Genomic DNA, 26,721 nt, shown 5'->3' with positions numbered 1-26,721 from the left:
ATTACATTTTTCATGAAATTCACATATGTTACAGGCATTCTTAAGAACCTATCATTTAGTTTTGCTACTTTTGATGTATAATTATGCTTTTTAAAAAAAATCCTGTAGGAAAAACCTTTTGCAGTACTGTCGGGAGAAATATCCTGCCATATCTATGGAGTACAGTATTCTTATACAATTGAACTATGTTTGTTTTCCCTTGAGAGAAAGAGAAAAAAGAGATATCTCAAATTATGGAGCCACAGGTTTCCATAACTGCTGCCTGAAGTTAAATCTGTGGTGTTCTCTGTGTCAAAATAATGGAAAACTTCTTGCATTCAGATTTTCATGGGACAGGTGAATGGATAAGGATATGCATTTCATTCATCCTGCTGCTTGCAAGGGACTTGGTGACACCTCGACAGATTTCTCTAAGATTGTTTCTTACTCTTAGGAGAATAAAACCCCAAAGAGTCAATTCTGTAGTTCACAGAATCACAGAGTAGTCTGTGTTGGAAGGGACCCAGAAGTATCATGAAGTCCAACTCCTCCAAAGTGAATGGCCAATATGGGGATCAAAAGCAACACCTTGGTGTTATTAGCATTGTGTTCTGAGCACCTGAGCTAACCTCACGGTCAGGTTGCACTTGTGTAAGGAGCTCCCTTTTGAAATACAAGATTGAAGTCAGTGTTTGTTCTCCAAAATACATCGTGGACAATAAAGTGTAAAGTCATTGCAGCAAAAAAATACTGATTTCAGAAAAGAAGAAACTGAGAGTTTATTTTTTTTTCATCAGGCTTTGTAGTTTGACTTCACTAGGTCTATGTTTTGTTTTGTTTTCAAAGACAGCTCCGAAAAGTGAACAAAACAGTCACTAAATTGAAATAGAAAATATATAATAATATAATAAAAATAGTATATAATTAATTTTAAAAGTTTTCATGTTACATTATTTACAAACTAAATTGTTGATATCAGAGATATTGCTATATTACTGGAGCATCAAGGCAGTACAGCACATAGACCAACACCACACATCCTTTGCAACCTGATCTACAAAGCTTGCTTGTGAGAAATGGCTTCACTTTAGAGCAGATGCCTCATTTCCAAGTTAAACACCAATGCTGCTATCTTTATCTCTTTTTAATCTCATAAGCAGAGTAAAATCTTGCTTTTCTGCTTACAGGAAATTCACTTTTTTAATTCTTTTTTCCCCTGCAGTTTCTCTAAAAAAAAATAGAATGTGCTGTGAGTCAAAAAGGAGATTTTTACTCCTCTATGCAACACAAAAGGGGCAGGCAAAAGCCATAGCTGAGGAAATATGGCAGCAAGCAGGTGCCCATGGACTTGAAGCTGATATACACTGTATAAGTGAAATGGATAAGGTGAGATACTCCATGCTGTTTTGAAAAATATGTATTGAAGAACTGAATTCTTCTTTGCATGCTAGAGTGGTGGCTCTGGATGTCACGAAGGCTAGCTGATGCACCCACCTGAAAAACACCACCTAGTGTCAAATTCTTCTTTGTGAATCAGTAATTTCAACCAATACTCACAGTTGCTTAATAGTCTTCTGCCAAAGATAAATCTTATGATTTTTCTTATTGGAACTGTAAATTAATATGTCTTTATCTCTCTTCTAACAATGATTCGGTGACTTCTTGAAAACTTTTTATGTATGCAGTAGTGAATAAATTCTGTATTTACAGGTCAGATCTGTTGTTACTAGAAATTATGCTTTTTCTTCTTGGTTTTTCTGGGTTTTTTTTTTGTTTGATTGCTTGTTTTTGTGGGGTTTTTTTGTTTGTTTCGTTGGGTTTTTTTTTCTTTTGTTGCATTGATGTTCTGTTTTGTGTTAACTGTGGGCTCCAGCATGTCCCGGAGCTTTTGTGGGTCTTCATGTGTTGCTTAGCATATGCATTCATTTCAATTCCCACAGGACTGACTTCAAATTATGTTCTAGAACAAAATAAAATGCTTGGCTGGGACAAGGAAGTGGCTTTTTATTACTTGCTGTTATCCAAGAGTAAGAATGTGAAAACTTTGTTCTGTAACTGAAAGCATTTTGGACTGTAATTTCCTTCACAAAGTACTCTCAACTGTATGCCCTCAAACAAAAACATATAAAAAACAAACAATCAAAACTTGATACCCTGGTATTCCATATGAAATGAGGAGAAAATAACATCTAAAAGTTTTTTTTTCATGCACTTGAATATGTGAGACATTTTGAATGAATGTGCACTAAGTACAGAGCTGAGTGTTAGAAAGAGTCTTTGATGCAGCCAGCAGGGAATGTGAAGATTCTCCTTATATTCTTGCATTTAATTTCTTCTGCATTTGACAGGTTTGGAGATTAGTTTAGGAAAGTGATAGTCAGAACATTTCTAGCCCTGTTATTGGCCTGCCACTTAAATAAATGTATTTTGCCAAATTTGGCAAGACAATTCAGAGCTGCAAATTAATCATGACTTGAGAATCTGAGAATTGGGCACTGAGGAAACAAGTAACTTCTGCAGCTTTGTAAATCTTGTCACAGATAAGCTTCTGTTTTTTCCCCTCTACTTGCAGTTAGAAAGTCTGTCTTTATGTAGCTTTTGGGTATTTTCAGACCTTGTGAAGGTTTGTGGATGGAGTAGGTAGTTGCAGAGCCAGTAATAATAATTCTTGCCATTCAAAAGTGAATGGTCAAATACTGCTCAGGTCTCAGGAACACTGGCTGTTTCCAAGTAATGTTTCTCACCTACAGTCCTGGGGTGAGATAAGGTCATAAATCTTTAGTTGATTATGGTGATTACATTTTATGAAGACTGAAATTATGTGGAAGTGAGGAGCAGTAAAAAATGGGAGGCTAAATGGAGGTCATCTTGGTTCACAGTGTGTAGTCAGCCTTAGATGAATTATCTGAATAAGTACATTTGTCATTATATGTATTATTCTGGATGAGACAAACCTGGCTGCTTTGAGCCCATCCTCTTCTTTCAGCAACTATGCGCAGCTTGAGCAGGCTGCTCACTGCTCTTGTGTGGCATTGCTGTCCTCAGCTGAGGAGATTGTTTGAAGGAAAGAGAAAGAGGGAGACAAACCTGAAATACAAAGGATATAGGAGAAAGTGGAAGGTAGAGTAAAAACTTTGTAGTTGTATTAGGTTCTTGCTGGTCTGGTAATGTAGCAAACCTCACAGTAATTGACACATGTCGCAGTACAACACGAAATGAACAACACTCACACACTGAGATGTCCAAGGCAAAAAAGGTGTGTTTGTTTCCGGACCTCAATATTTATAGAATTCCAAAAGTAACCATAGATTGGAGGATGAAATTGCCACCTCTCCAACCACACTGTTCAAACCAACAGTCCATCAATTCTCTCCTCCTCCAGAAAGGAATGCTAAACAATCATTATTTACATGAAAAGTGCGTGAGAAACTCCATTACAAAAATGTAAACATCAGAAGGCTTAGAAGAAGTTTACAAGAGCAAAGTGACAGACACAAATTATTGCAGAACCTGTATCACCAAATGTTTAGTTTTCAAAAGGTGTCCAAGTTTGCAGATGAAAATCTGCAGTGGAGTAAGCAAGAACGTAGTGAGCTAATCATTTTTCTGTTCTAATACACCACTTCATACTTCCTGAGCTTGTATCTTTTTTGGTTTTCTAATGGAGCTCATTTTAGTGTATATTCTCATGTGATACCAGTAGACCCTTCTCTTCTTTACTTCAAGAATTTGCTTTTCTTTGTGAATGTGGTAGTCACCTGTGGCAATGCACTGCAGAAGCTCTGGGTCTGTGTTATCAAATCAGCTGTGGAAGCTTTGAAAATATGAGTCCTTATTGCAACAGGACCCTTAAGGCCTTTTTTTGTACAACTTAGAGTTCAGTTTTGAAAGTGTCAGGATTTTGTGAGTACATGGGGTTTGCCTGAACTTGTAAAAGACAAAAGCTGTGTTTGGAAGGTTCCTGGGCCACAACTCATTGAAGTCTGGCAAAGTGCCCTGGGATATCCTTGTACGTTTACTCTGTTTACTTGTGCTTCTCTAGGCTTCTGCTTTAGGCCACTGTCTGAAGCAAGACACGTAGTAATTTAAGTTTACCATGCAACTGCTTTTAGCTTCTTCAGGAAAGATTTGGAAACATTGCCAAAAGCAAAACTGCTTTAGTCTATTTCTGTGTATTCCTGGCCTTTTTGGGTTGTAGGTATCAGGTAGTTTTTTACATGGCTTGACAAGGAGATAAAGTTTGAGTGATTTATTGAGGGAGGTGTTTAGAACATAACTCCTCAAAATCTGAAGTTTTGAATTGCAGTCTTGAAACTGCTGAGTGGAACACAGCACCTCTTGCAATCTTTCTATTTTCTCATAGTCCTGTTATTTTTATTAAACTTAGAGTGCTGGGAGATGATTTAAACTACAACCCACAGGGAATAGTAGAAGGAGCTTAGGTTATTATGGCAAAAAAGTGGCTAGGGAATGCTCTAATAGCAGCCTGTGTGAGCCAAACTGGACAACAGGAGGCCAAATCCATTGGGTGCTGCCTGATAAACTCTGATTTGACACTGGTGGAGAAGTTCTGCATGGAAGAAGCTGCCCAAAAAAGGGAAATCTCTACCCTGAGAAGTTTTCAAAATTCAGCCAGTTATAGCTGACCGAGTGCAGCACTGTCTGTTAGTCTCACTTGAGGTGGGACTAAGTGGTCTCCAGAGGTCACTCCCAAGCACTAGATTGGAGCTGTGTGTCACAGAGGTCACTACCCACAGGCTGTAGGGGTTGCTGCAAGAGCCATTTGTATGGGTGCCCTGAGTGACAGCACACTGGCACAGTGCTGCAGCCTGCTAAAGATGGGAAAGTCAAAGATTCTGAGGGCTTTTTACTTGAGAAGTAATAAATGGTTGCATGAGATGTGAATTTATGGAACTGACACACAGTCCCTACTACAGGCAATTCTTTCAAGCTGGTATAATGGGAGTAGCTTCATGGAACTCTGGGGAATGTGGGAGACCAGTATTAGCAAAGGAGAGACAAGTGAATTGAGGGAAGGGTGAATGGGCCAGAATTAATCAGACTGTAGAGCACGGTGTCTGTTACACTGTTCAGAGTTACCTTAGTTCTCCCAAAAGGACTGGGAGATTTTTGGGGTATAATGATCTCAAAGGTCTTTTCCAACCTAGTTAATTCTGTGATACTGTGATTCTATAACATGGAAGTTATCAGACAGGACCATATCATATTTTATGGGACTTAGAAATTATCCCTTCAGTTTGTATGGCCACACCCCACTTATCTGCGTGAAATCATGAGGATTTTGGCTGTGTGACTGTGATCATATACACAAAAATACTTCTTCCACTTGACAAATAAAATACTTTTAGAACTGTGTATTTAAGCTGTCTGAGTGCAGTTGTGAAGTATTCTTCATGTACGTACTAGCCTGCTCAAAATGCTGCCCTTGGACATCTGTATATGGGATCATAGGATATGTCAGGTTGGAAGAAGCTTCATGAGGTCATCTTGCAGCTAGGTCAGTTGAGGTCAGAGCAGGTTCTTCAGGACTTTATCAAGTCTGGTCTTGAAAATTCCAAATATGATCATAAGTTACATCCCCAAAATTGCTTGTAATTAACTTGAAAGACTTCCTGTGGCTTAATATAGGTAAAATGTGATTAAATGGGTTTTGTGTACACTTGGGAAGTAGAAAAGTGGGAGATAGAGTATCTAAGGGCACAATTATGTATCAAATGGCACCTTGTAACTTAACTTGTTTTATTGCTTGTAGTATAACCTGGAAACAGAAAAGGATCCTGTAGTTATTGTTATTTCCACTACTGGGACAGGAGAGCCACCAGACACTGCCCGCAAGTTTGTGAAGAAAATTCAAGACAAGACCTTGCCTCCTGACCATTTCGCACATCTCCAGTATGGATTGCTAGGTGACTTAGTATTTTCTATATTATTGCAGAACTTGTCTGTCAGTGAATAATTTTTATATTTCTTTTATTTCTGAATAGGTGGTTTCGGCTTTTTTAAGTGCTCATAAAACATTTATTTTTATAAACAGCAGTTTTGTGTAATGTCTTCTATGAGCAATAAAGGAAAAACATCACAAAAATTATCTGAATGTAAGCTACCAATGTAATATTTTACAGCTTAATTTTCTCTCTGCATAAAAACTATATGATGTAAGCTATTTATAGCTGTTTGAAATTTAAATTTCATGTCAAGTCTCTACAGAGATTAGTAAACTAGATTAGTTTACTTGGCTGTGTGAGTCGTTGGGTTTTTTCTCTACAGAGGAAAAGGCAGTATAAAATGTTCTTAGAAGTAAAAACCTTAAATCTTCCCATCCATTTAAATTTGCAATAATACTTTAGTTTTGAATGTTGTACTCATCAACATGTATGAATGTACCTTCAGCTTAAAGATGGATAAGCAAAATACAGATTTGGCAAAATACATTATCTATCTTGAGCTGATTGTAAGGTTAGTTTGTTCAGTTTTCAAATTTCATTTATAAACAGACTCAAGAAATGTCTATTTAAACCTAGGTTATTTCTACCTGACAAATTTAATTTGATAGATGGGAATGAGGAAACTTCTAAGTTTCTAATAAGGAAGGGACTCATTAGAGGGAAGTTTCTCCTGGATATATAATGTGGAAGTCTGAACGATATGCATCCTAATCATGTAGCATTTTGAGAAGCTGTTATGCTATTGCCTAGTTACATATAGCAGTTTGTGAAATGGGCAGGTTTTTCACAGCTGACTGCATGCATATTTGTATGTGTAAAGATAAGTATTATATTAATCCTGAATTTTATTATGGCAGAAATTATTAAGGTGTCTAAGTTACAATGTGATTCAAGTTTAACAAGTTATCAGTCTTAAAATATATTCATGGTGTCCATCTAAATTGTTCCAATTAAATGTTTGCTCTAAGTACTGTACTTGAGAGAAAGCAAAAGTCCTCTTAAAAGGGAAAAAAAAATAAAAGGGTGTTAAAAGGAGAGGGGAGTGCTCCTCTATTAGTTGGCATCATGGTTTAACCACAGCCAGAAACCAAGCCCCACTCAGCTACTCTCTCCTTCACCCAAGTCCTCCCTGGTGGGATGGGGGAGTGAATGGAAATGGTAAAAGTGATTACACTTGTGGGTTGAGATAATGACAGTTTATTAGGGAAGGCAAAAGCCATGAACACAGTTAAAGCAAGACAAGGAATTCACTCACCCTACCCTATGGGCAGGCAGGTGTTTCAGCCATCTCCAGCAAAGCAGAGCTCCATCACATGTAGAAGTGATTTGGGAAAATAAATGGCATCACTGCAAATGTCCTCCCCTTGCCTCTTCTTTGTCCAGCTTTATGTGCTGAGCATGATGCCATGATGCCATGTGGCATGTCCCTTTGGTCATTCTGTTGGGGTCATCTGTCCCAGCTGTGTCCGCTTTGTGCGCCCTCACTCCCCTTGCTGGTGGGGAGAGGAGAGGGGAGGGAAGGGGAGAGGCCTTGGCTATATATATGTATGTATATATATATATAAGTGCTGCTCAGCAATACCAAGCATCCCTGAGTTATCAACACTGTTTCCAGCACAAATCCAAAATACAGCCCCATACTAGCTATGATGAGGAAAACTAGCACTATTCCAGCCAAAACCAGCACAAGCGGAAATAATCCAGATCTAGTGGTTTGAAATTGCACACAAGGAAGGGTCAGGCTGTGAAAAATTATGATAGCAATAGTGAACCAGTGGTGTGGATTACTTAGAGAATTTGTGAAGATGGACCTAAAACCAATGGTCTTTAAGATTGCTGGGCAAGCGTCTCTAAAGGATATTTGGTAATTTTTGTGGGGTGGGTCAGTGATTTGGTTGACCTCTTAAACTCTTGGATCTTCCATGAACATAACCTCCTGAGTGCACTGACTGTTCAACTGGTAACAAGGAGCATATTCATCGAAAACAGCTTCATAACAGTTAGGGAGCAGAAAACCCAATGCAGGTGAAACAAGATCTGCAAAGAAATCTTTGATTCCTGCAGAGGAAGTTGTTGGACTGTTGTCCCTCATGCAGATGTTTCAGCTTTCTTCTTGTTTAAAATCACTGCTATGTTTGATCCTTTCTTTCCCCTCAAGTTTCTAATACTTTTTAATTTCTCTTAATACTTTTTCATGTTGTTGACATTATTAACAACTTAATCCTGAAAGATCATTTATTTTGGTAATTCACACATAGTTTATCAGTTTTCAGTTCCTTATATTTTTCCTGTTAGAGGAATTTTGTATATTTTAAAAGCCTCAAACTAAAGCACCATTCTTCTGACGTGAAATATTGAAAGCAAAGTGTTTTCAGAGTATTTCTCTGTCTTACATTTGGGAAGGAGGGTGACAGTTTTTCAGCCCTATTTTGGGACAAACACAATTTTGTTTGAAATTCATATACACGTATGTATATTTCAATGTAGCCTCTGAATAATACACTTATATATGCAAGTGTTTAAGTATATCTAGATACCATAATTATATTTATCATGGAATCATAGAAGGCCTTTGTTGGACGGGGCCTTTAAGATCATCCAGTTCAAACCCCCTGCTGTGGACAGGGACACCTTCCACAAGACCAGGTTGGTCAAAGTCCTATCCAGCATGACCTTTAACACTTCCAGGGAGGAGGCATCCACAACGTCTTTGGGCAACCTGTGCCAGTGCCTCACCACCTTCAAAGTAAAGAATTCCTTGCTGTCATCCAGTATAAACCTACTCTGGGTTTGAAGCCATTCCTTCTTGTCCTGTCATCACATGTCCTTTGTAAAAAATCCCTTGTGTCTTTCTTGCAGTCTCCCTTCAGGTACTGGAAGGCCACAGTTAGGTCACTCCAAAGCCTTCTCTTTTCAAGGCTGAACAAACCCAATTATCTGAGCCTTTCCTCCTAGGAGTGGTGCTCCATCCCTCTAATCATCTTGGTGCCCTCTTGTGGACTTGCTCCAACATACCTGATTCTTCTGTTTGCCTGCAAGAAAAGTCTGTCCTGACTTTGTGTAGCCTGGGAAGCTGCCTGGTTGACACAATTCCTCTTTCCTTGAATTTGCTAGGTCTGGGAGATTCAGAGTACATGTTCTTTTGTAATGGGGGAAGGACAGTAGACCGGCGACTTCAAGAACTTGGTGCCCAGCACTTCTATGACACAGGATTAGCAGATGACTGTGTTGGGTAAGAGCTGAATGGGTTTGGATTTTATTTCTTCATGATGCAATACTTGTGTAGGCATTTGGCTAAATGTTCTGAACTGTTTGAAGTCCATTTAAGCTGGATACTCAGCACCTCCTAGAAATGAGTTCTGCCTGAGCACAGTATGCCTTTTCAGTCTTGATTGCCATTAATTAAAATTCCATTTTTAAAGTGTGAGGAAACATCTGTAATGCCTGGAAAATTAGTATTTAGCAGTTCTAGAAATTAAATAAGTTAGAGTAAGTAGAGGGGTTTGAAAATGTAGTTTCTTTTTTCTTTTTTTTTTTTCATTTTTCTCTTTTGGGGATGGGCAGAGGATCACTTTAGAGTAATTATGTAAGAAGATTTCTCTCTTTGCTGTAGAGGAATTATGTAAGAAAACAACTCCCTGTTCTGCTATTCTTTCTGGCCAGTAGGCTGCAGTCTTGGCTTAGTTATTTTCAGCTGCTGCTTTTATTGGTTCTGTGCAAGGCAGTTGAACACAAACATTGTCATAACCATAAAACTTATCTCTTGTGTTCTGAAATAATAAAAATGGGCCATTAGTGTAAGCTATTGATGTTGCTGTTGCACAATGAAAAGTTGCATATTCTGCTGCCATTCCTTCAACTTTCTGTCATAAAGTTCAGCATATGAAAATAAAAATGAGAAACTGATAGAAGAGCCAGGCTTTTAGACATTTTAGACTCTGTAAATTTGCATAGTGGTAACAACTAAATTTTTTTTTTTTACAAAGAAGTAATCTTGATAACAGCTGCAGATATATATTAGAAATGGAAAGTGAATAGTGTTTTTTGCTTCTGTGGTCTTTCATTATCTGTAAATTACCAGTCCAGGAAGTCACAATAATTCATCTGTGCATTTCTTCTTTTTTTTTCCCCTCCATTCCCAGTTTGGAATTAGTGGTTGATCCTTGGATTGATGGACTTTGGCTTGCTCTCAAGGAAGCATTACAATTGCAGAAAGATAAAGAAGGCATGAACAATGCTGTCAATGCTGTTTCCAGCTCTCTCTCTACAGCTCCACATGCTGTGCATGAGCTAAAGTTAAGCTCTGAAGTGCAGAACTTGAAGCTAGAAGATGAGGGAGCAAGGAGGTCTGATATTCTGTCACAGAAACTGGATGACATCAATCTTGTGGCTCCAGCTAGAGACATCGAACCTTCACTTGTTCATTCTGTCCCTCCTGTCTCTCAGTCTGCTCTTAATATTCCTGCCCTGCCACCAGAATATATAGAGGTGGAGTTTCAGGACACCCAGGGTGAGGTAAGGACTTCCCTTTGAGTGATGGAAGCCTCTAGCTCCTGTAGGAGTATGAGTGTATACTCCTACATGAGGCTCAAAAGAGCAAGTGAATGCTTGCATAACAGAAATATGTCCCCAAATGCAGGAGGCTTTTGAATTTTAAGTAAAAAGTCCATTTATACTGAATGTAGGTGCCACCATATGGGTTATGGACACTTATGTCAAGATATAATTCAGCTAAATAGTAAGTTGGTATTGCACTGTCAGGAAGGAAAGAATTCAAAACCTCTGTGGCTTATAACAGTGAAAACATCTTGCTGTAGTGAGGAGTAAAGTTTCTGTTCAAATTTTTCGTCTTTTCAGAGTGCACTAAGAGGCTGTAAAATTGCTCAAAATCTTGCTGCATACTTAGTAATGGAGAAACTTGTCATTGTGAAAACATGATCATTATTGTACTGAGGGAAATGGAAGATGAACTGTAGATCAAAAGCTGGTATGCTTTTCCTATTGAAGCCACATTGAACAAAGACCTGCTGTACTAAGAGAATTATCATGAGCTGAAAATCATCTCCACTTGGCAGGAGTGACTCAACTTTTCTGGTTGCCTGCAGAGGGCAGATGTTTTAGTTATCCATGCAAGGAAGCAGTGAAGTCTGGCTGCTCTTTAAATGACAGGGAGCCAGGACCTGAGTGTGGTAACAAATCCAGCATTGCTATCCACTCTCTGGATATCTCTCTTGTAAGCAATGCAAAGCAGGAGGTGGCAGCCCGGATCAGCCAAGAGTGCAGATCATCAGGCAAGTTTGTGGGAATCTTGGCCCAAGCCAAGAAACTGGTCTCAAGATCTAGGCCTGGATCACCAGGATCTGTGTCCAGTCATGGGCATGGTTGTGGTTCAGCTGCCGACCAGTGCTGCTGTAATGTAGCTGAGGCCAGGGCTGAAGAACCAGTACTGAGCTGAGGTGGGGGTTCTGGGCCCAGTCCTCTGGTGTGGCTGCTCATGATCATGAAAGTCCTTTAGTATCCTCAGACTCTGACACTCTCTCTATTGAGACTGTTAATGAAAATGCTGAGAGAATCACTTAGTCTAGCTAATATAGTTATGGAAGAGTGTATCGATTTAAAAACTGGATAATTTTGCTTTTCTTTTAAACCTCATACTGTTGTTTTTGCTCGGGTTGTTAAATTTAATAATCCAAATTCTTCAGGTTTATGATTTACAGGTGTTGGGTTGAATGTGCTGCTACAGTCCTTAAAAGAGCCCATTTTCTTAAAGTCAGCATATATTCAGACTGATCTCTGAAATAGTTCACCAGGTTCTAATACTGATGCCCTTTCTGTATGTAGAAAAAAAAAGGTACTTTTGCTTTGGAACAGCAAATGGAAAAAGCTGAAGCTGCTAATCTGGAACTCAGTGACAGATTATAGTCCAGATTTCAGATATAAAACGGGGTGATCATCTTGAGCCCTGGAAAGAATCAAATGCATGTTTGTGGGTTTTTTTCCTTTGGAACTATTTTTGACATAGTTGGCTAGACCTTGTCAACAAGTAGAGTCTATGTAGGGTCATGTTTAGTTTTGCAGATAACACACACAGTTCATGTACTTTTTTGGTATTTCACGTTGCAACAGCATCTATGAATATTTTTTGCCAAGGAGAGCTGAGGTTGATGTGTTTTGAAATTCATCAAGGTGAGGTTTGGATATTTCCAAACAGAGACTTCCTGCCATTTGAAGAAGGCCTGGTACATGATCTCTCCAGTTACTTAAATGATCTTGTCTTGGGCTGTTGAGTCTCAGAGTTGAATTAGCAAGTTGCTGCATACCAATAGCAGAGCAGAATAGTGAGTTGATCTAAAGCCTTTCTGGGAAGTGTAAGATAATACAATTTAGCTTAAATCTTGATTTCATTATGCCTTGAATTTGATTTGAAGGGAATACAAATATAGACAGTTACAACAGTCCAGCTGATGCACAATGACTTGATATGGCCCAAGCTATTAATCACCATGTTAAAATCCTAAGAAAACAAAGAAACTTCCAACTGTTGGTCTCAAGTGATGCTCTTGTCTCCTTTTTTAAATAGATCTTCAGATTAACAAATACTCTCCTATTAGTAGGATGATTCTTTTACATTTGACAGAGTATTATTAAAGGCATTTGGTATCCCTCCTGCCTCTTTTTATTTTTGTCTGCATTGATCTCAAATGAAACTTGCTTACTATAGTGATGGAAAAGTGAGGGCTGTATTCTGATCTTAAAGTGGCAGCCTTTGACATATGTGATCTGGAATTATTCTGGTGCCCATTTGTCATACTTGAGACACATTCTTACCTGTGTAGAAATGTTGTGTTATAACATGATACTGACTTGTAGAGTGGGTTTTGCTCATTAGCTCTAATTTAAAAATCCTTTTATAAGTTGCCTGTAATAGTAGACCCCAAATGGACCCCAAGGCCTTAAGCTGTAAACCTACAATGATGTAACTTCTGTTCTTACTTCTTATGTCCATTCTATACACCTAATAATGCTTTAATTAGGCAGGAGTATTCTGGGGTTTAACATAAATGCCATTCTCTAATTGGCTATTTTCAAGGCAGTTTTTGAAAAATGAAACAGCTCGCTGCATTTGATAATAATGTAGGCCCATTAGACTGTTCAAGCCTACTGACTGTTTGTAATTGAATATATTCCAGTTATTGCTTAGATGTGATTTTTTAAAAAGAGCAAAATACTATATGTGTATAGAAGATTCATGTTTTTCCTTATTGTTTTGAGTTATTTTCTAAGATTGTTTCAAAAACAACCTGTATCAACACCAATTCCTGTATGTCATAGTAAGATGTCATAAAGCTGATTTGCATTTTTAGTGTAAGTTTTTGTGTTGTCTTTTTCAGAATCTGCATCTGTCTTCACTTATCTCAGAGGGAAGAACCTTTGAAGTGCCAGTTACAAAAGCAGTTCAGCTCACTAGGGAAGATGCAGTAAAGACCGCATTGCTCTTAGAGCTTGATATTGCAGTAAGTTGGTGATGGCTTTTTCTTTAGTGGGTTAAAATAAAGGGTGAAAAACATGTTATGTATAATAACTGAGGGGGGAAAATTATTTATTTGACTGTTCAAAAAGAAAAAATACTTCTGTATTCAATAGGATGTCAGCTTATGCTGATCCATTTTGTAAATGTAAAGGTTAATTTATTTGCCGAAAAACAGGACTCCATGGAAGTCAAAACAGGAATGAAGTGTCAAGTTAATTACTTTGTTGTTCCACGGATATCATATTGAGTGAAATACCTTTATGAAGGGAATTTGCAGTGGAGAAAGGCAGTAAGGGAGTATTGAAAACGAGTAATTGTTCAGTTTATAAGTATACAACTTGAAGGATATTCAGGAACTATGTAGTAAATTGTGGCTGTTTATTATGGTGGGTAATTCACACAAGCAGTAATTTCATTAACAGTATCAAGCAATAGGAATTAGCCCTTGAGCACTGTTTCTGCCTTTGACATTCATTTGCTCTGCCTTGTTAACATGCTACTCAAACTGTCAACCTTGGTTACCCTCAGTTAAAAAACTGGTTTAGTTTATTCAGTGAAGATCGTATTTTGTATACTGGTTTGAAGATGAAAGGCAGGCACAGAGTGCTTGATATTACTTTATAGGAAAGCTTGAAAAGGAAAGAATGTTACTTTTGAGCAGTTTCCCAAATTGATAGAATATTACTTTTGGCAGCACCTTTTGTTGGACTCTCTTAGCCTAATCTGTCTCAATATGCATGAGACATCTTTAAATCTCTTATGAATAGATTCTATTAAGTTTTGAGCAACTGATTCTTTGAGTGACATGGTTTTTTGCATGCATTTGTATGTTTACATGCATTCTGTCATCAGCCCCCACTGAAAATATAAGCATTTTCTTGCCTTTTTCACCTAACATTCTTGCTAGTCTGTGTATGCATAATGGATACACAGCACCTGATGCATAAGGGAAACATAATGATGTAAGTATAATTCTGCATGTTCCTTTAACAGGCAGAAGCTTGAGTTGCACACAACAGTTTCAGCAGTTGCACACAAGAATCTCAGGTGGCTAACTAGAATCTAGATCTTAAGATTTGAATTTTCACTGTGCATTTGTCTGTTTTTTTTCTTCTTTTCCTCCAAAAAATAAAAGGAATTCTGATCATTTCTGTCACAATTCATCAAATAGTTTAACCAGCAAATTTTATTTTAGTGATAATGTGTATCTATAAAAAGTTACATTAATTATGAGGACTTTATTTCTCTGCTCTTCTCAAACCAGAAAATGTAGAACATCAGTAATTAATGATCTGGGCTGATTATATAACACAACCTCTTAATGCGTATTTACTTTCTTTCTGTTTGGGCTGCTCAGCAGTTCTCATTAAACAGTGTCCAAATATTTAAACCAGATAAGGAAAGACTTTTTCTAATTAGTTAAGGTTAAGCCTGAAAAGAAAACATGACTACTTCATTTCTGATGTGCTCAAAACAGCAAAGTGTTACTACAGAGTAAAAAAATTTGACTTAATGGGAGCACAATAGTAGGAAGGTTGTTGTCAGGGATGGGAATGCCTTGTTTTGTAGTAAGATTTAATAGAAATGTTTCATGTTTTAAAACAGGATACAGCTTTTGAGTACCAGCCTGGAGATGCCTTCTGTGTAATATGTCCCAACAATGTCAGTGAAGTGGAAAATCTTCTTCACATTTTGGGGCTTTCTGAAAAAGGAGATGACATCATTTGTGTAAAAGTTAAGCAGGGCACTAAAAAAAAAGGTATGGTGTGATGCACTGCTCATGGAACAGCACTCCTTTCTGTGTTGGTAGGAGTTGGTGTACATACTTTTGAATATTTTTACCTTTAGTATGGGAACACAGCTGTCTTTCATGGAGGCATGTTGGAACTCACAGTGATGTGTTAAAAAAGAGGATGCATAAGAATGCTGCTGGTTTTACTGTAGTTGAGCTCTTGACTGGGAACGGCAGCCTGGCATTGGCATCCATCCATCTCATTCTTACTCTGTGCTCCTTCATGTTTGTGGAGATAAGGCTTTAATCACATAACCTTACAATCCCTTACTTGAAAGTAAAATCTCCTTGCACAACACTGCATGTCAGTCTGTTTTACATCCTAAGAGGTCCGCACTCCTCAAGGACAAGCTTTAATGCTGTTGCAAGGTGCCTTTTAATGGACTTGTAGGTCTATGGATGTGTTCTGCTGAGTCTTAGGATGTCATACTTAGAAGGAGTGGCTTCAGATTCAAAGCATGCCTGTGCACTGCTCGCTGGACCTGTGTGAATTACTCCTTTCTTGTATTGCAGTTGGGGTCTTAATAGTGCCGCCAAGTTGTGCCTTTATTTCCATAGGGTGGTGGAAGGCTCTTTGTTGTTCTGGTTTATAGGTAAATCAATTCTCACCACAAGATTCCCTGCACTTTTGAGGGCTGCACAAGTTGTCCATTAAGTATGAGATGTGTGATGCCGCTTCTGTATATTAATAGATGCACATTTTACTTTTTGTGTTTTGTTCTCCCCCTGAACTAGGAGCAGTTCGTCCACAACACATCCCTGAAAGAAGCACTCTCAGATTCATTCTAACCTGGTGTCTGGAAATAAGAGCAATTCCCAAAAAGGTGCTTATGTGTTTTTTCTTCTAAAAACAAATCAGTCATTCTATGCTATATGGTCTCTTACAGATCTGTCCTTGCTTTGTGTGTAGTTATGGTATCTCCTGGTGAATAAGGATTGTCAGTTTGTATGCTACTGTTTGTACTTTACTCTGAGAAAAGTCACTTCTGGTAGTTTATCTGGCAGACATTCCTGTTCTGCAGTATCTTGATTCATGACTAGTCTGCAAGTAAGCAAAAAAGTATTAGATGACTCAGTGCCAGATAACTGGGAAGGCTGACTGAACCTAGCCCCACAGTCATTTTAAAGTAAACAGTTTTTTTAATCAGAGGAAGCCACATCTGTCAAATTCTGTTGCTAAAATACACATGTTGCTGTATACAAAAGTACCACAGTGTCCTTTACAATAGCTCAGTCAGAGCATGGTGCTGGTAACCCTGGGTGGGCCATTCACTTAAGAGCTGGAGTTGATGTTCTTTGTCAGCCCTTTCCAACTCACAATGTTGTGGGAAATCTGTGAAATTTTAGAGCTTTTCTTTAACATTTCAGTAACATAGAAGAATTCAAAAGATTTTTGCTTTTTTAGTATGTGTTCTCACAACATGTATGTATTATTTTCCTTTCATTTTGTGCATGTAAAAAAAATCAAAGCTTCTAACTGAAAACGTATCTGTATTTCTGGTATTGTCAAAACATATTTAAAGATAACTTTATGTGAAAGATGAAGCTAAATGTGAAGCTAAATGATTGTGTGGTCAGGTCTCTGAGGGAAATCAGTTTTTGGGAGGACCTTTTTACTCAATTTAGTGGATTTTGCAGCAGAAGGGAATATTCCTGTTATTCCAACCTTTTCAAATCCGCATTTAATATTTTTGAAAATGCGTCTCAGCAATAAGAGTAGGCAGAGAGTACTGGCTGGGGAATATCACTGAAGCCAGTTTTTATAACCTGTCTGCTGTATTAAGTCTTCAGCCTGAAGTGTGCTTATGTGACTCCATACTCAAAACTATTGTCTGGAAGCTCTATGGTTGAGCACACATTATTTTTCAAGTATTCCTTTGTGTAGAATGTGTCATCTGATTGCATTTGGTGTTTTCTATCACTTTTCTTTTATGCAGTGTGTCTATTTCAATCTTTCTTTTTTGAAAAAAAACCTTGTAACTACTTACATCTGATCTTCACTTTATCTTACAATGTTCAATTTAGCTTCCCTTTAAGAAAAGTTTACACTACCAGTGTGTAGGCATAAAGTATAGAATAAAGCACCACAACAATGTTAACATGACTCATTTAATACCATACTTTATTTATAGTCATACCTCTTCTAAGATTTTTGTTACTGTTTCCTGGCTTCTCTACCCTAGCAAATGGTGTTTTGTCTTGAATTGTGTTATGGAGCTGCCTAACTAAAGTGTAAATAGGGGCAAAAGAACACCTTTAAAAAATTTGGAATTTTGGGGGGAAATGGCTTGTGCCTGTATTTTGTCTCTTCCTCGCCCACGCTAAGTAGGATTTTCTGATGTGCCTACTTGTTGTAGACATTAGAAGAGCAATAAAAAAAAAAAAAGTCTATTATCCATTCACCTAATTCCTGTCCCCAGGCAACCCAAGTTTTTCCCAGTTTTGTGATAATTTTCCCAAATGGACAAGTTTTTTACCCTTCACTCTTTCCTTTCTTCTCTACAGGCATTTTTGCGAGCTCTTGTAGAATGTACCAGTGATGCGGGAGAAAAACGGAGACTTCAAGAGCTTTGCAGCAGACAAGGAGCCTCTGATTATACTCACTTTATTAGAGATTCTAATGTTTGCCTCCTGGATTTACTTCATGCTTTTCCAAGCTGCAAGCCTTCACTTAGCCTGTTAATTGGTAAAAGACTGATTTAGATTTAATTAGGATTGGTTTCTGAAAATGTGTCAGGCTAAATGTTCAATTTCCCAAGAAAGGGGAGTAACAGTTGAGTTAACTGATTTAGGAATATAGTTTCTATAGTGATCAAGCTGAAAGTCTTGTTGAGGAACATAGCTCTGTTCTATGGTTCATAGTCTTTGGCTTTCTTTCTGCAAACATTTAGGTTCATACCAATGCTTTGACTCTTCATTACTCCAGTACATAAAAAGTAAGCATAAGGTGCTTGCAGGATTAGAGTCTTTGTGAATTAGTTCATCAATTGGTTACAACTATAAAAGACATATTTTTGCAACTCCTAATTTCTCTGCCTACATGGTCTTTTCTTGCACTTCTACCTGTTAAAACAGAATGCTCTTCCCAGTATATCTGTATTTATGCTGTGTCTAACACACTCACTGGTCTAACACTGATATAAAATACTGAAAGGATGGGACTGCAGCTGTAACGATGTCAAATACATCTGAAATTGCTGGCAGTTATTTTTCAAATTAAAATCCAGAGTTTCTTGATATGTTTCATAATAGGAGTCAAAAGAAATTGCTTTCCATGTTCTTGCAGTCATTTTGTCCACCTTTACCCAAAACTGCTGAAAGGGTTTAGTGTCTTGTTTTAGTAATTTCACTGCACTACCTTTTCTTAACTCCGCCTAGCAACTATATTATGTAGCAGAGCACCTTTAAAATATGTCAGGGTGTGCATGTGCTGACAAAAAGAGTAGTTCTGCTCCTGTACATACATAGACAAAAATGTTTATGTGATATATGTAGGGGGTTGCTTGTTCAAAAAATGCCCCATGAATTCCTGTGTCTTGTTTTTTCAGCTAAGACTTCAAAACTTTGCATAGGTAATCAGTGGTTTGAAATTAAGCTGGCACATCTGCTTCTAGGACATTATGGGAAAACATTCAATAAAGCAGTTTCTATTGTGAGAGCTTTTGAGCTCATAGAGGGAAGGTGGGGAAAATTAAATTTCAAGCTTCACATCATCTGAGGTAAAGCAACTGGCAGCTCTTCTGTACACCTTACAGTCACTTTTGCTTGACCAAGAACCTCATAAATTAAGTGTTATAGTCTCATTGTATAGGATCTCTAATTGATGTTCCACAAAGTGTAAAACGCATTCAAAACAGAGTTCAGGTCTTAATTGCTTGTTTCTGAACCACAAACACTGAATGTTACTAGAGTAAAATTACAGTTCAATTAAAATACCTTGTAATCTGTTGTAGTGTAAACACTCATTATACAATATCTTCATTGGGGTGAATCTAATAAGTGATAACTTTTTTTTTCTGTTCTTCAGAACATCTTCCTAAATTACAAGCCAGATCCTACTCTGTCTCAAGGTAATGAAATATTCAAATTGTATCTTCTTAGTTATTTAGATATGGGGTTTTTCCCAAATATGTTTGTGTACGTTAGAATCTGAGGAAGGAGAGGAGTAAAGGAGAAAACATAGTTGTGGTCCTATTGCAAAAAACATAGACTATTTCAAAGAATATTTTTTTGAGTGTGTGACAAGACTTTGGTAAAGGTCTCAAGAACAAGCTCACACACAGGTAAATCTGGTAGGAATTCGGATTCCCTTCTGTAGACACTGGCTTTTGAGTCCAGCCTTAAAACAATTTCCAACTAAATATAAATATTATGCAGCTAGCTGAACATTGAGAATCTTGATTCAATTGAAATGGCTGGGGCTGCAAACGGACCCACTGCAACACTGTACAGCTGTCTCTCAGGTTTTAGGTTGGTTTTTAATATTTTTGTCTTTGCAGTTCAAACTTATATCAGCCAGGAAGGCTGTGCTTTGTATTTAATGTTGTGGAGTTCCCTGCCGGTCCCTCTAGACCAGTCTCACGGAAAGGAGTTTGTACAGGGTGGCTTGCTGAGTTAGTTGCACCTCTACTGCACCCCAGTAAAAACTCTCAGGGTACAAAAGGAGAAAGCTCTTCAACTGAAAAGGTATGAATATTAGCTCTAAAGTCATTAACTATTAAATGTATGCATGTCTGAAAAAACTGCAGGTTTCTTTGTTCACTGTTGTGATGTAGTGCATGTGGTTTGGCAGCATAAACCTTAATTTTGCAGTTCTACCCTACTTCTGTATAACATGTTCAGAACTTGATTCTTAAACACTAAATTTAAATTTTACTTATCTATGCATACCTAAATTGTGAAATTTCCCATTGCTGAAAGGCCAGAGTTGTTTTCCACCCCTCTGTTGCTCTAAGTGTATCTTGAAGGATGTTTTCGTGGACTAAACTACTACTGTGTAATTAAATGGTCATGACTGTTTGCATCACAAGAATGAGGCACTGGGTCATTTCCAGGAAGCAGTGGCAGGTAATAGGGGAGAAACTGTAAAACTCACATTTCTTGTCAGGTCTTCCAGAGTTTGCAAAGGCCAAGTTATTGAATATGACGCAGGGGACAGTCCTCTGTGGTTTTTTCTGACATGTATCAGTGATTGTTTGGCACAGTTGATATTACTAGGAGAAGGTACTTCTTTATTTTTTTCCCCTCATTTCATTTTGTGGCAGAGATTCTGTGTAATTAATCCATCTCTAAGTCACTACGTCTAAGCTAATTTTTAAAAATAGGAATTCTGCTATATAATTGATATGTGTGATATACATATTTTTTCTCTAAAAGAACTACTGGCAGCCTAATCTATATTTGATTATGAAAAATGGAGACAAGAGTAGAATTTGGTTGAAAGAAAACTGTGCCAATAATTCAAGGTATCAGCCAGACAAAATAGGGAAAAAAAACATACAAGTTATCTTCATTTTTTAAAACTAATGCAAAGATAAATATGTGCATCATATATCTTATTCCAGTATTCATGTCTGCTCTTTATTTAAAGTATAATTGATTTGAAATTAATTGAAGATCAAAAAAGAAAAAGAGGTGGATAAAAAGAAAAAAAAATAGAATTACAAAATTAGTCTGGATAAAGTTTAGAAACAATTTTGTCTATCACACAACCTAGAATTCAGCATAGATAAATGGCCAGCAGTGCACATAGATTGCAGAAATATATGGGATAACCACGCAAAACAGATGAGTGTGATCTTATGCAAAAATATATTAGATTAATTGAATACACTTTACAGTATAAATGTGTTTACCATTTGCAGTCTGTTTTGAACGAATGACCAGTTTGGAATCATTAATAGGGTAAATATCCTCCTAACTCAAGTGTGGTGTGAAGTGTATGTATATAAAGTATCATTCCCCACCAGCAAGAATTATTCTATTTTTTTATCATCATGAAACTAGGAAAATAGTGCTCTTTAACATTGTTATATCTGTAGTGAATTAAGCTATTAAAAAATTAGCAGTGCTAAACCTTTCAGATTTACACAACGTAGTTTAAATAACTTGGTCTAGTGCCTTTCTCCTTCATTAAACTTGAAAGTAAATTCAAATCCTTTCATAATTAATGTACAAAACAAATTAGATGTTTACTTATGACTTTAATGTATGAAGCTTTGCTATGGCTGCTGCTGAGTCTTGAATAATCTCTTGGAATTAAAAACAGTAATCTCTTGTTTTCTATAGATTTTTTTGACTGTGTGTCAGAGGATAGCTATGGAGCTCATATGAAAATATGACTTCCTTTCTGATACAGATATGAAAATTAGAATTACTGTTTATCACTGGGATTATATAAAACATTTTCCAAGATCTTAGAGCTGTTATGTGCCTCCCCTCACCCATATGCACTTTTGGAAATCATGTCAAACTTTTATGAAAATTAAGAAAGCAGGCTCTTTACCAGCAGGCTTCAATTCACTATAAAGAAATCCTGACCTCCAACAATATGAAAAAAGGTTGAGTTGCCTTTGATAGCAATAAACTAGCTTTGCTTCTCTTTGAATGCCAACAGCAATCTTTCCATGCATTCTCTAACAGTATTCCCCAAATTTGTGGTGCAGTCAGTTTTCATATTCAGCAACTCATGTCTGTGAGGTTTATATCCCAGTTTTCCTCCAGATGGATTAATAGGTTTGTAAATATGGTGTGGTTTTGTTGCTTGTTTGGTTTTTTTTCCTCCGGAGACTTCTGCAAGATTTTATTCTAAATGTCTGTGTGGCATTAAAGATGAACTCTCAAGCTCAGGATTTGGAAGGGTGTGTGGGTACATATGCTGTGTAAATATCCTGAAGGTTCTAAAAATGTCATGGTGTTTTTAAGGCTTAAGAATACCCATCAATTATATTTTACCTGATTTTATTTTAGATCTCTATTTTTCCTCGTCCAAACAATGCTTTCCACTTACCTACAGACCCATCTGTGCCATTCATTATGGTTGGTCCAGGAACAGGAATTGCACCATTTATTGGTTTCCTACAACATAGGTATGTACCAAGTTGTTATCTGGAGAGCAGCCTTTTTATGTCGAGGAGAAATACAGCCTGAGGGTTTGAGTGTAAATGCAGTTAATTTTTTTCCTTTATGTAATGGTGATATCCTGATTATAAGCAGTTTTAATAATTTTAAACAAGCATTTTTCATGTATTTATTTGTTTTTCAAAGTAGTAAAACTTACATTTTCATCTGACTGTATTTACTATTCGTAGTAGATATATGAGAAGTTGGGTGAATTACAGAAATAGTAATAAGAAATTCAATCCTTTATCTCTTTGTGTTGCTGGTGGAAGGCCTGTAAGAGTATGATAGTTCTTTATAATGTGTTGATTGGCTTAAGTTTTTTATTCAATCCACTTCCTTGAGAAACAGCATCTATATTAAAAGGCATGGTGAATGTCTAGATTTCTCCCATATTCTCTTATTTCTGTGTGGTTTACATTTTGGTGTTTTAAGATAAGGAGCTTGGCACCAGAACCTTCAACTCAGCAGTAGTCTTGGTGCTTGAGAGTTTGTGTGTGAGGGAAGGTGGATCTCTTTATTTTCCCTCTCCAGTTACAGCAATGTAATTTTGCAAGGCAAAGAGATGTTTGTTCAAAAAGTGACAGCACATCACCAAGAATATGTAAAACCTTGATCATTCTGAGGAAAAGAACAGTAGGAGTGAAGTATTTGGGTGGGAATGGTTCTAAGTTTTGAAGGTAACCAATGCATATTCCAATGTGACTCATTAGTTCCAGCAAGGTAATGGAGTTTCTTGGGTCCTATAGCAATTTTCAAAACATTTTATTTGAGAGAAAAGTGAAATTTTGACATGGTGTATCTAACTCCATGCTTTGCTTTAGCCAAATCATTGTGTACTCCTTAATTTTGATTCTCAAATATACCTTTACCTCTCAAAAGTATTTTGCATTTTATTTTAAAGTATAAATGAAATATCTCTCTCGTGGTGTAACTAGAAAATGGCAGCTAAAACTCCTTTAAAATAACACTTCCAGCATTATTTCAAGAAAATGAAATAATTTTTCTGATGGTGTGGTGGTTAATAAATTGTTATTCATAATATCTAGCAGGTATCTACATCTAAATGGAAAGCTGCCTAAAACTGCTGAGTTCTCCCAGGTGGTTTCACATAGCTTCCAATGAAGGATAAAAGGCAGTGATTACCTAGGTAGTGAATCAGTCAGGATTATTTTGTGAGATGTTTGGATGTGTCAGTCTTGACTATTCCAATATGAAACTGTGGCAAAAAAAAAAAAATTGATTGATCTTGAGCTAGTCTGAAAGTGAGTAGTCAAGAAAATCAAATGAGGGTTTGACTTTGATTTACCTAAATCGTTTTACGTTTCTGCCAGTCCAGAGGTTTGTTAAAATATTATAATTAAAAATTAGGTTATATATGTTTCAGATTCTGCACTTGATAAAAAATGATTGAATTTTTTTTCTTTAGGCAAAAGCTCAGGGAACAACATAGAGACTGGGAATTTGGAGAAACATGGCTGTTCTTTGGTTGCCGGCATCACGATCGAGACTATTTGTTCAAGCAAGTTCACCATTTAACATCTCTTTTGTATTCATGAGGGAATGCTCATCTCTGAGCCATTGCTAACAGGTTTTTATTACCTTTCAGAGATGAGCTCCGATGTTTTCTTAAAAATGGAACCTTAACTCATCTTAAGGTTTGTTTCTCAAGAGACTCTTCAACTGCGGAAGTGGCCCCACCTAAATATGTGCAAGATCTCCTTAGGCTTTGTGCTAAGGAAGTTGCCAGAGTCCTGCTGAAAGATGGAGGTTACTTCTATATATGTGGGTGAGTGGAGTGGAAATGGACTGTTCAGAAAGAGAGTAGCAGAAGTTTGAGGCATTGGAAAGACTTAGAGCTGTCTGAAAGAAAGGACCAATATGATGCTGAAAGAGCCTTCCTGCAGAGCTAGACTGCCATCCCTGTGACCTCTGTTTCCCAGTATAATCTTGAAATACAGTTTGTAACCACAGTTCCACTGATTGTTTTAGTCACTTATTATTTATTTTCCTTTTATTGTTCAGTATTCAGTTAAATAATAGGAGATTTCAAGCCAATTGATTTCTCTTTGGAAAATTATATATGTGAGTAGATGTGATGAGAAACTCCTCATCTGTGAGACAATAGCAGTCATCTGTGTTCCAGGTTTAGGTGCTCCAGAATGCTAAAGCTCTATCATAGTAAAAAATTTTACAGGGGGAGGTTTTGTTTGTGGATGCTAACTTACCTGGAGGTTCAAGTTTTTTAGAAAGTTTGTTGATAAATGGACAAACTGTTTGAATATAGGGCCCAATGTTAATGTGTTCTCCTGCAGGTGTAAATATCAGCTATTTGTATTGAAAATAACATTATTAATAAGTGAGGGGTTTGGTACCAATTTTTGGGGTTTTTTTCTTTAATATTGGAACCATATAGTGATACAGGAATCAACTCATTCAGCAGGTCCAGTTCTTCCTTAAAGAAACCAATTATTCTCTGCCAGCTCAACTAGGGTGGCAAGGTTTTTTACTTATGAATTACAGCATACTGAAAACTATGTGGTGTTTGATTGAGAGAAACCCTAGTTAATGTCAATGCTCAGCTACAGGAAAACTCTTGAGAATCATGCTGTACAATATAAAAACTCTATTTTTGTTTGGGATTTTTTTAATGATTCTTTCCTCTGTTGTCCTGCCTCTGAAGCTATTGATAAATGGAAAAATACACTATCACACTTTTCCTCCTCTATTTTTTATTTTTCAGAGATAAGAAGCACATGGCTGATGATGTAAGTGATGCTGTAGTAGACATTTTGAGCATGGAAATGGAAGCTGACAAATTGGAAGCAATGAAGATCCTGGCCATGCTTCGAGAAGCAAAACGATATTTGCAGGATGTTTGGAGCTAAATGTTGAGCTTTTCCTATATCTTTTTAATACAAAATACTTCCTTTTACACATCTGTTTTTGACTAAAAGTTACTGCCAAAAGTTCTGTCAGTAGTCGCACAAAGGTTAACTTTCCCTATTGACCTTTCCAACAGGAACATGAAACCTTTTAAATGACAACCAACCAGGCTGGCCTTTGAAGTGTATGGTTTTTTAGAGATGTTTCATATTGGACTGTCTCAGTGCCTTGATTTTTTGTCTTAAGATTGGGTTCCTGTATAAACTAAAAACTTCTGCACTTGTACAAGCATAACTGTATGTTCACATTACATCATGTATCTTTTCCTGTAATATATACATAAAGAAGTTACAGAATAAATATGTTGCACAATGATCTGTGAATCATGAAATATATTACTGACTTGCCAATATTTACTTGAACACTTCCTCGATACTTCTGAGACTGCTTGTATATTTTCTTCTTGCACAATGACAATAACTGCCAAAGGGAATGAATGTCAAGGATGTTCCACACAAAGGTTACTGAAAAATTTCAACTCCAAAGTTCTCTTTAAATAATTAGCTTTTCCATCACATCATGTCTCAAAATTTGCAACACAGCATTTTAATGCTTATTAGATCTTCCTGCATAATTCTTTTGAAATTGTTTTCATTCCTGTCTCTGAAACATTTGTGGTTTAATTTATGTGCAAACTCACCAGTTGTGTTGAATTTGGTTGATGGAATAATATTGCTTGGTAAGTACTTTCTCAGATTATTAAATTAATCTTCTGAAATTGAAGACATAGAAAATAAGGTATTTTGAAAGTAGTTGCCCTTATGTATGGCCACCTGCTGCAAAATAAAGAGGCTGGAAGTATATTACTGAAGTGTGTGGTTGTCTTTCTAACAAGAGAGATTTGGAGTACAGATAGGTGGAAAAGTAAAATTAAGTCATTCAGGCTTCTCTTCAGAGCCCTGCTCTCTTCCCTCTGCTTTTTCTGACTTCTAAACATCCATGTTGTCTCCTCGATTCCAAGTCATGCTTAGGCCTTTAAAGATAAACACAAAGTGTGAGTAAATGTTTTAGGCAAATCATTATTTATTTCCTGGGAGGAATTGTTGTTTTGTTTTGACTTACACATAATCAGAACCACATCACTTACTGCAACTTTTGTTGTTTTCTAGTCATTATTAGTTAACTGGTAGGTAAATTTTTAAAAAAAATGGAAAAAATAGAATGATCCATTAGAATAAAACCATGTGTTTAAAGAAGAAACATTCCAGTGAAGTTCCTGGAAGTAAGGTTATGATATAACCTGTGCAGTGATTATTTAAGTAACCTTGGAAGATATCAACTAAAATTTTGTGCAGGAGTTCTTCAACAGAGTGGTTATATCAATCTCTGTCATGCAATCTCTACAGAAATACTCCATAGAGAGAGGTGGCTTACAGTAATTGCAAGCT

At 37.0% G+C, this 26,721-nt stretch overlaps 1 protein-coding gene across 2 annotated transcripts in view; it reads left to right on the top strand.

Annotated features, from left to right (window-relative positions):
* MTRR (5-methyltetrahydrofolate-homocysteine methyltransferase reductase) overlaps positions 1 to 26,139 on the top strand; it is a 28,588-nt gene extending 2,449 nt beyond the window's left edge. The window contains exons 3-16 of one of the 2 annotated variants that reach the window (XM_036403125.2): positions 1,202 to 1,365; positions 5,753 to 5,906; positions 9,060 to 9,177; positions 10,088 to 10,460; positions 13,337 to 13,459; positions 15,082 to 15,235; positions 16,004 to 16,092; positions 17,774 to 17,954; positions 19,296 to 19,338; positions 19,768 to 19,954; positions 22,238 to 22,356; positions 23,817 to 23,909; positions 23,997 to 24,176; positions 25,131 to 26,139. In XM_036403125.2, coding sequence (XP_036259018.1) covers positions 1,222 to 1,365; positions 5,753 to 5,906; positions 9,060 to 9,177; positions 10,088 to 10,460; positions 13,337 to 13,459; positions 15,082 to 15,235; positions 16,004 to 16,092; positions 17,774 to 17,954; positions 19,296 to 19,338; positions 19,768 to 19,954; positions 22,238 to 22,356; positions 23,817 to 23,909; positions 23,997 to 24,176; positions 25,131 to 25,275 — 2,103 coding nt within the window. In that variant the 5' untranslated portion in view covers positions 1,202 to 1,221 and the 3' untranslated portion in view covers positions 25,276 to 26,139. The remainder of the gene's footprint in view (positions 1 to 1,201; positions 1,366 to 5,752; positions 5,907 to 9,059; positions 9,178 to 10,087; positions 10,461 to 13,336; positions 13,460 to 15,081; positions 15,236 to 16,003; positions 16,093 to 17,773; positions 17,955 to 19,295; positions 19,339 to 19,767; positions 19,955 to 22,237; positions 22,357 to 23,816; positions 23,910 to 23,996; positions 24,177 to 25,130) is intronic. The other variant, XM_036403143.2, reaches the window with a different exon arrangement.
* Positions 26,140 to 26,721: the final 582 nt, after the last annotated feature.

The sequence above is a fragment of the Molothrus ater genome, chromosome 1 (genome assembly GCF_012460135.2).
Source record: "Molothrus ater isolate BHLD 08-10-18 breed brown headed cowbird chromosome 1, BPBGC_Mater_1.1, whole genome shotgun sequence".
Classification (NCBI taxonomy): Eukaryota; Metazoa; Chordata; class Aves; order Passeriformes; family Icteridae; genus Molothrus; species Molothrus ater.
This window is presented reverse-complemented; position numbering and strand designations above follow the sequence as displayed.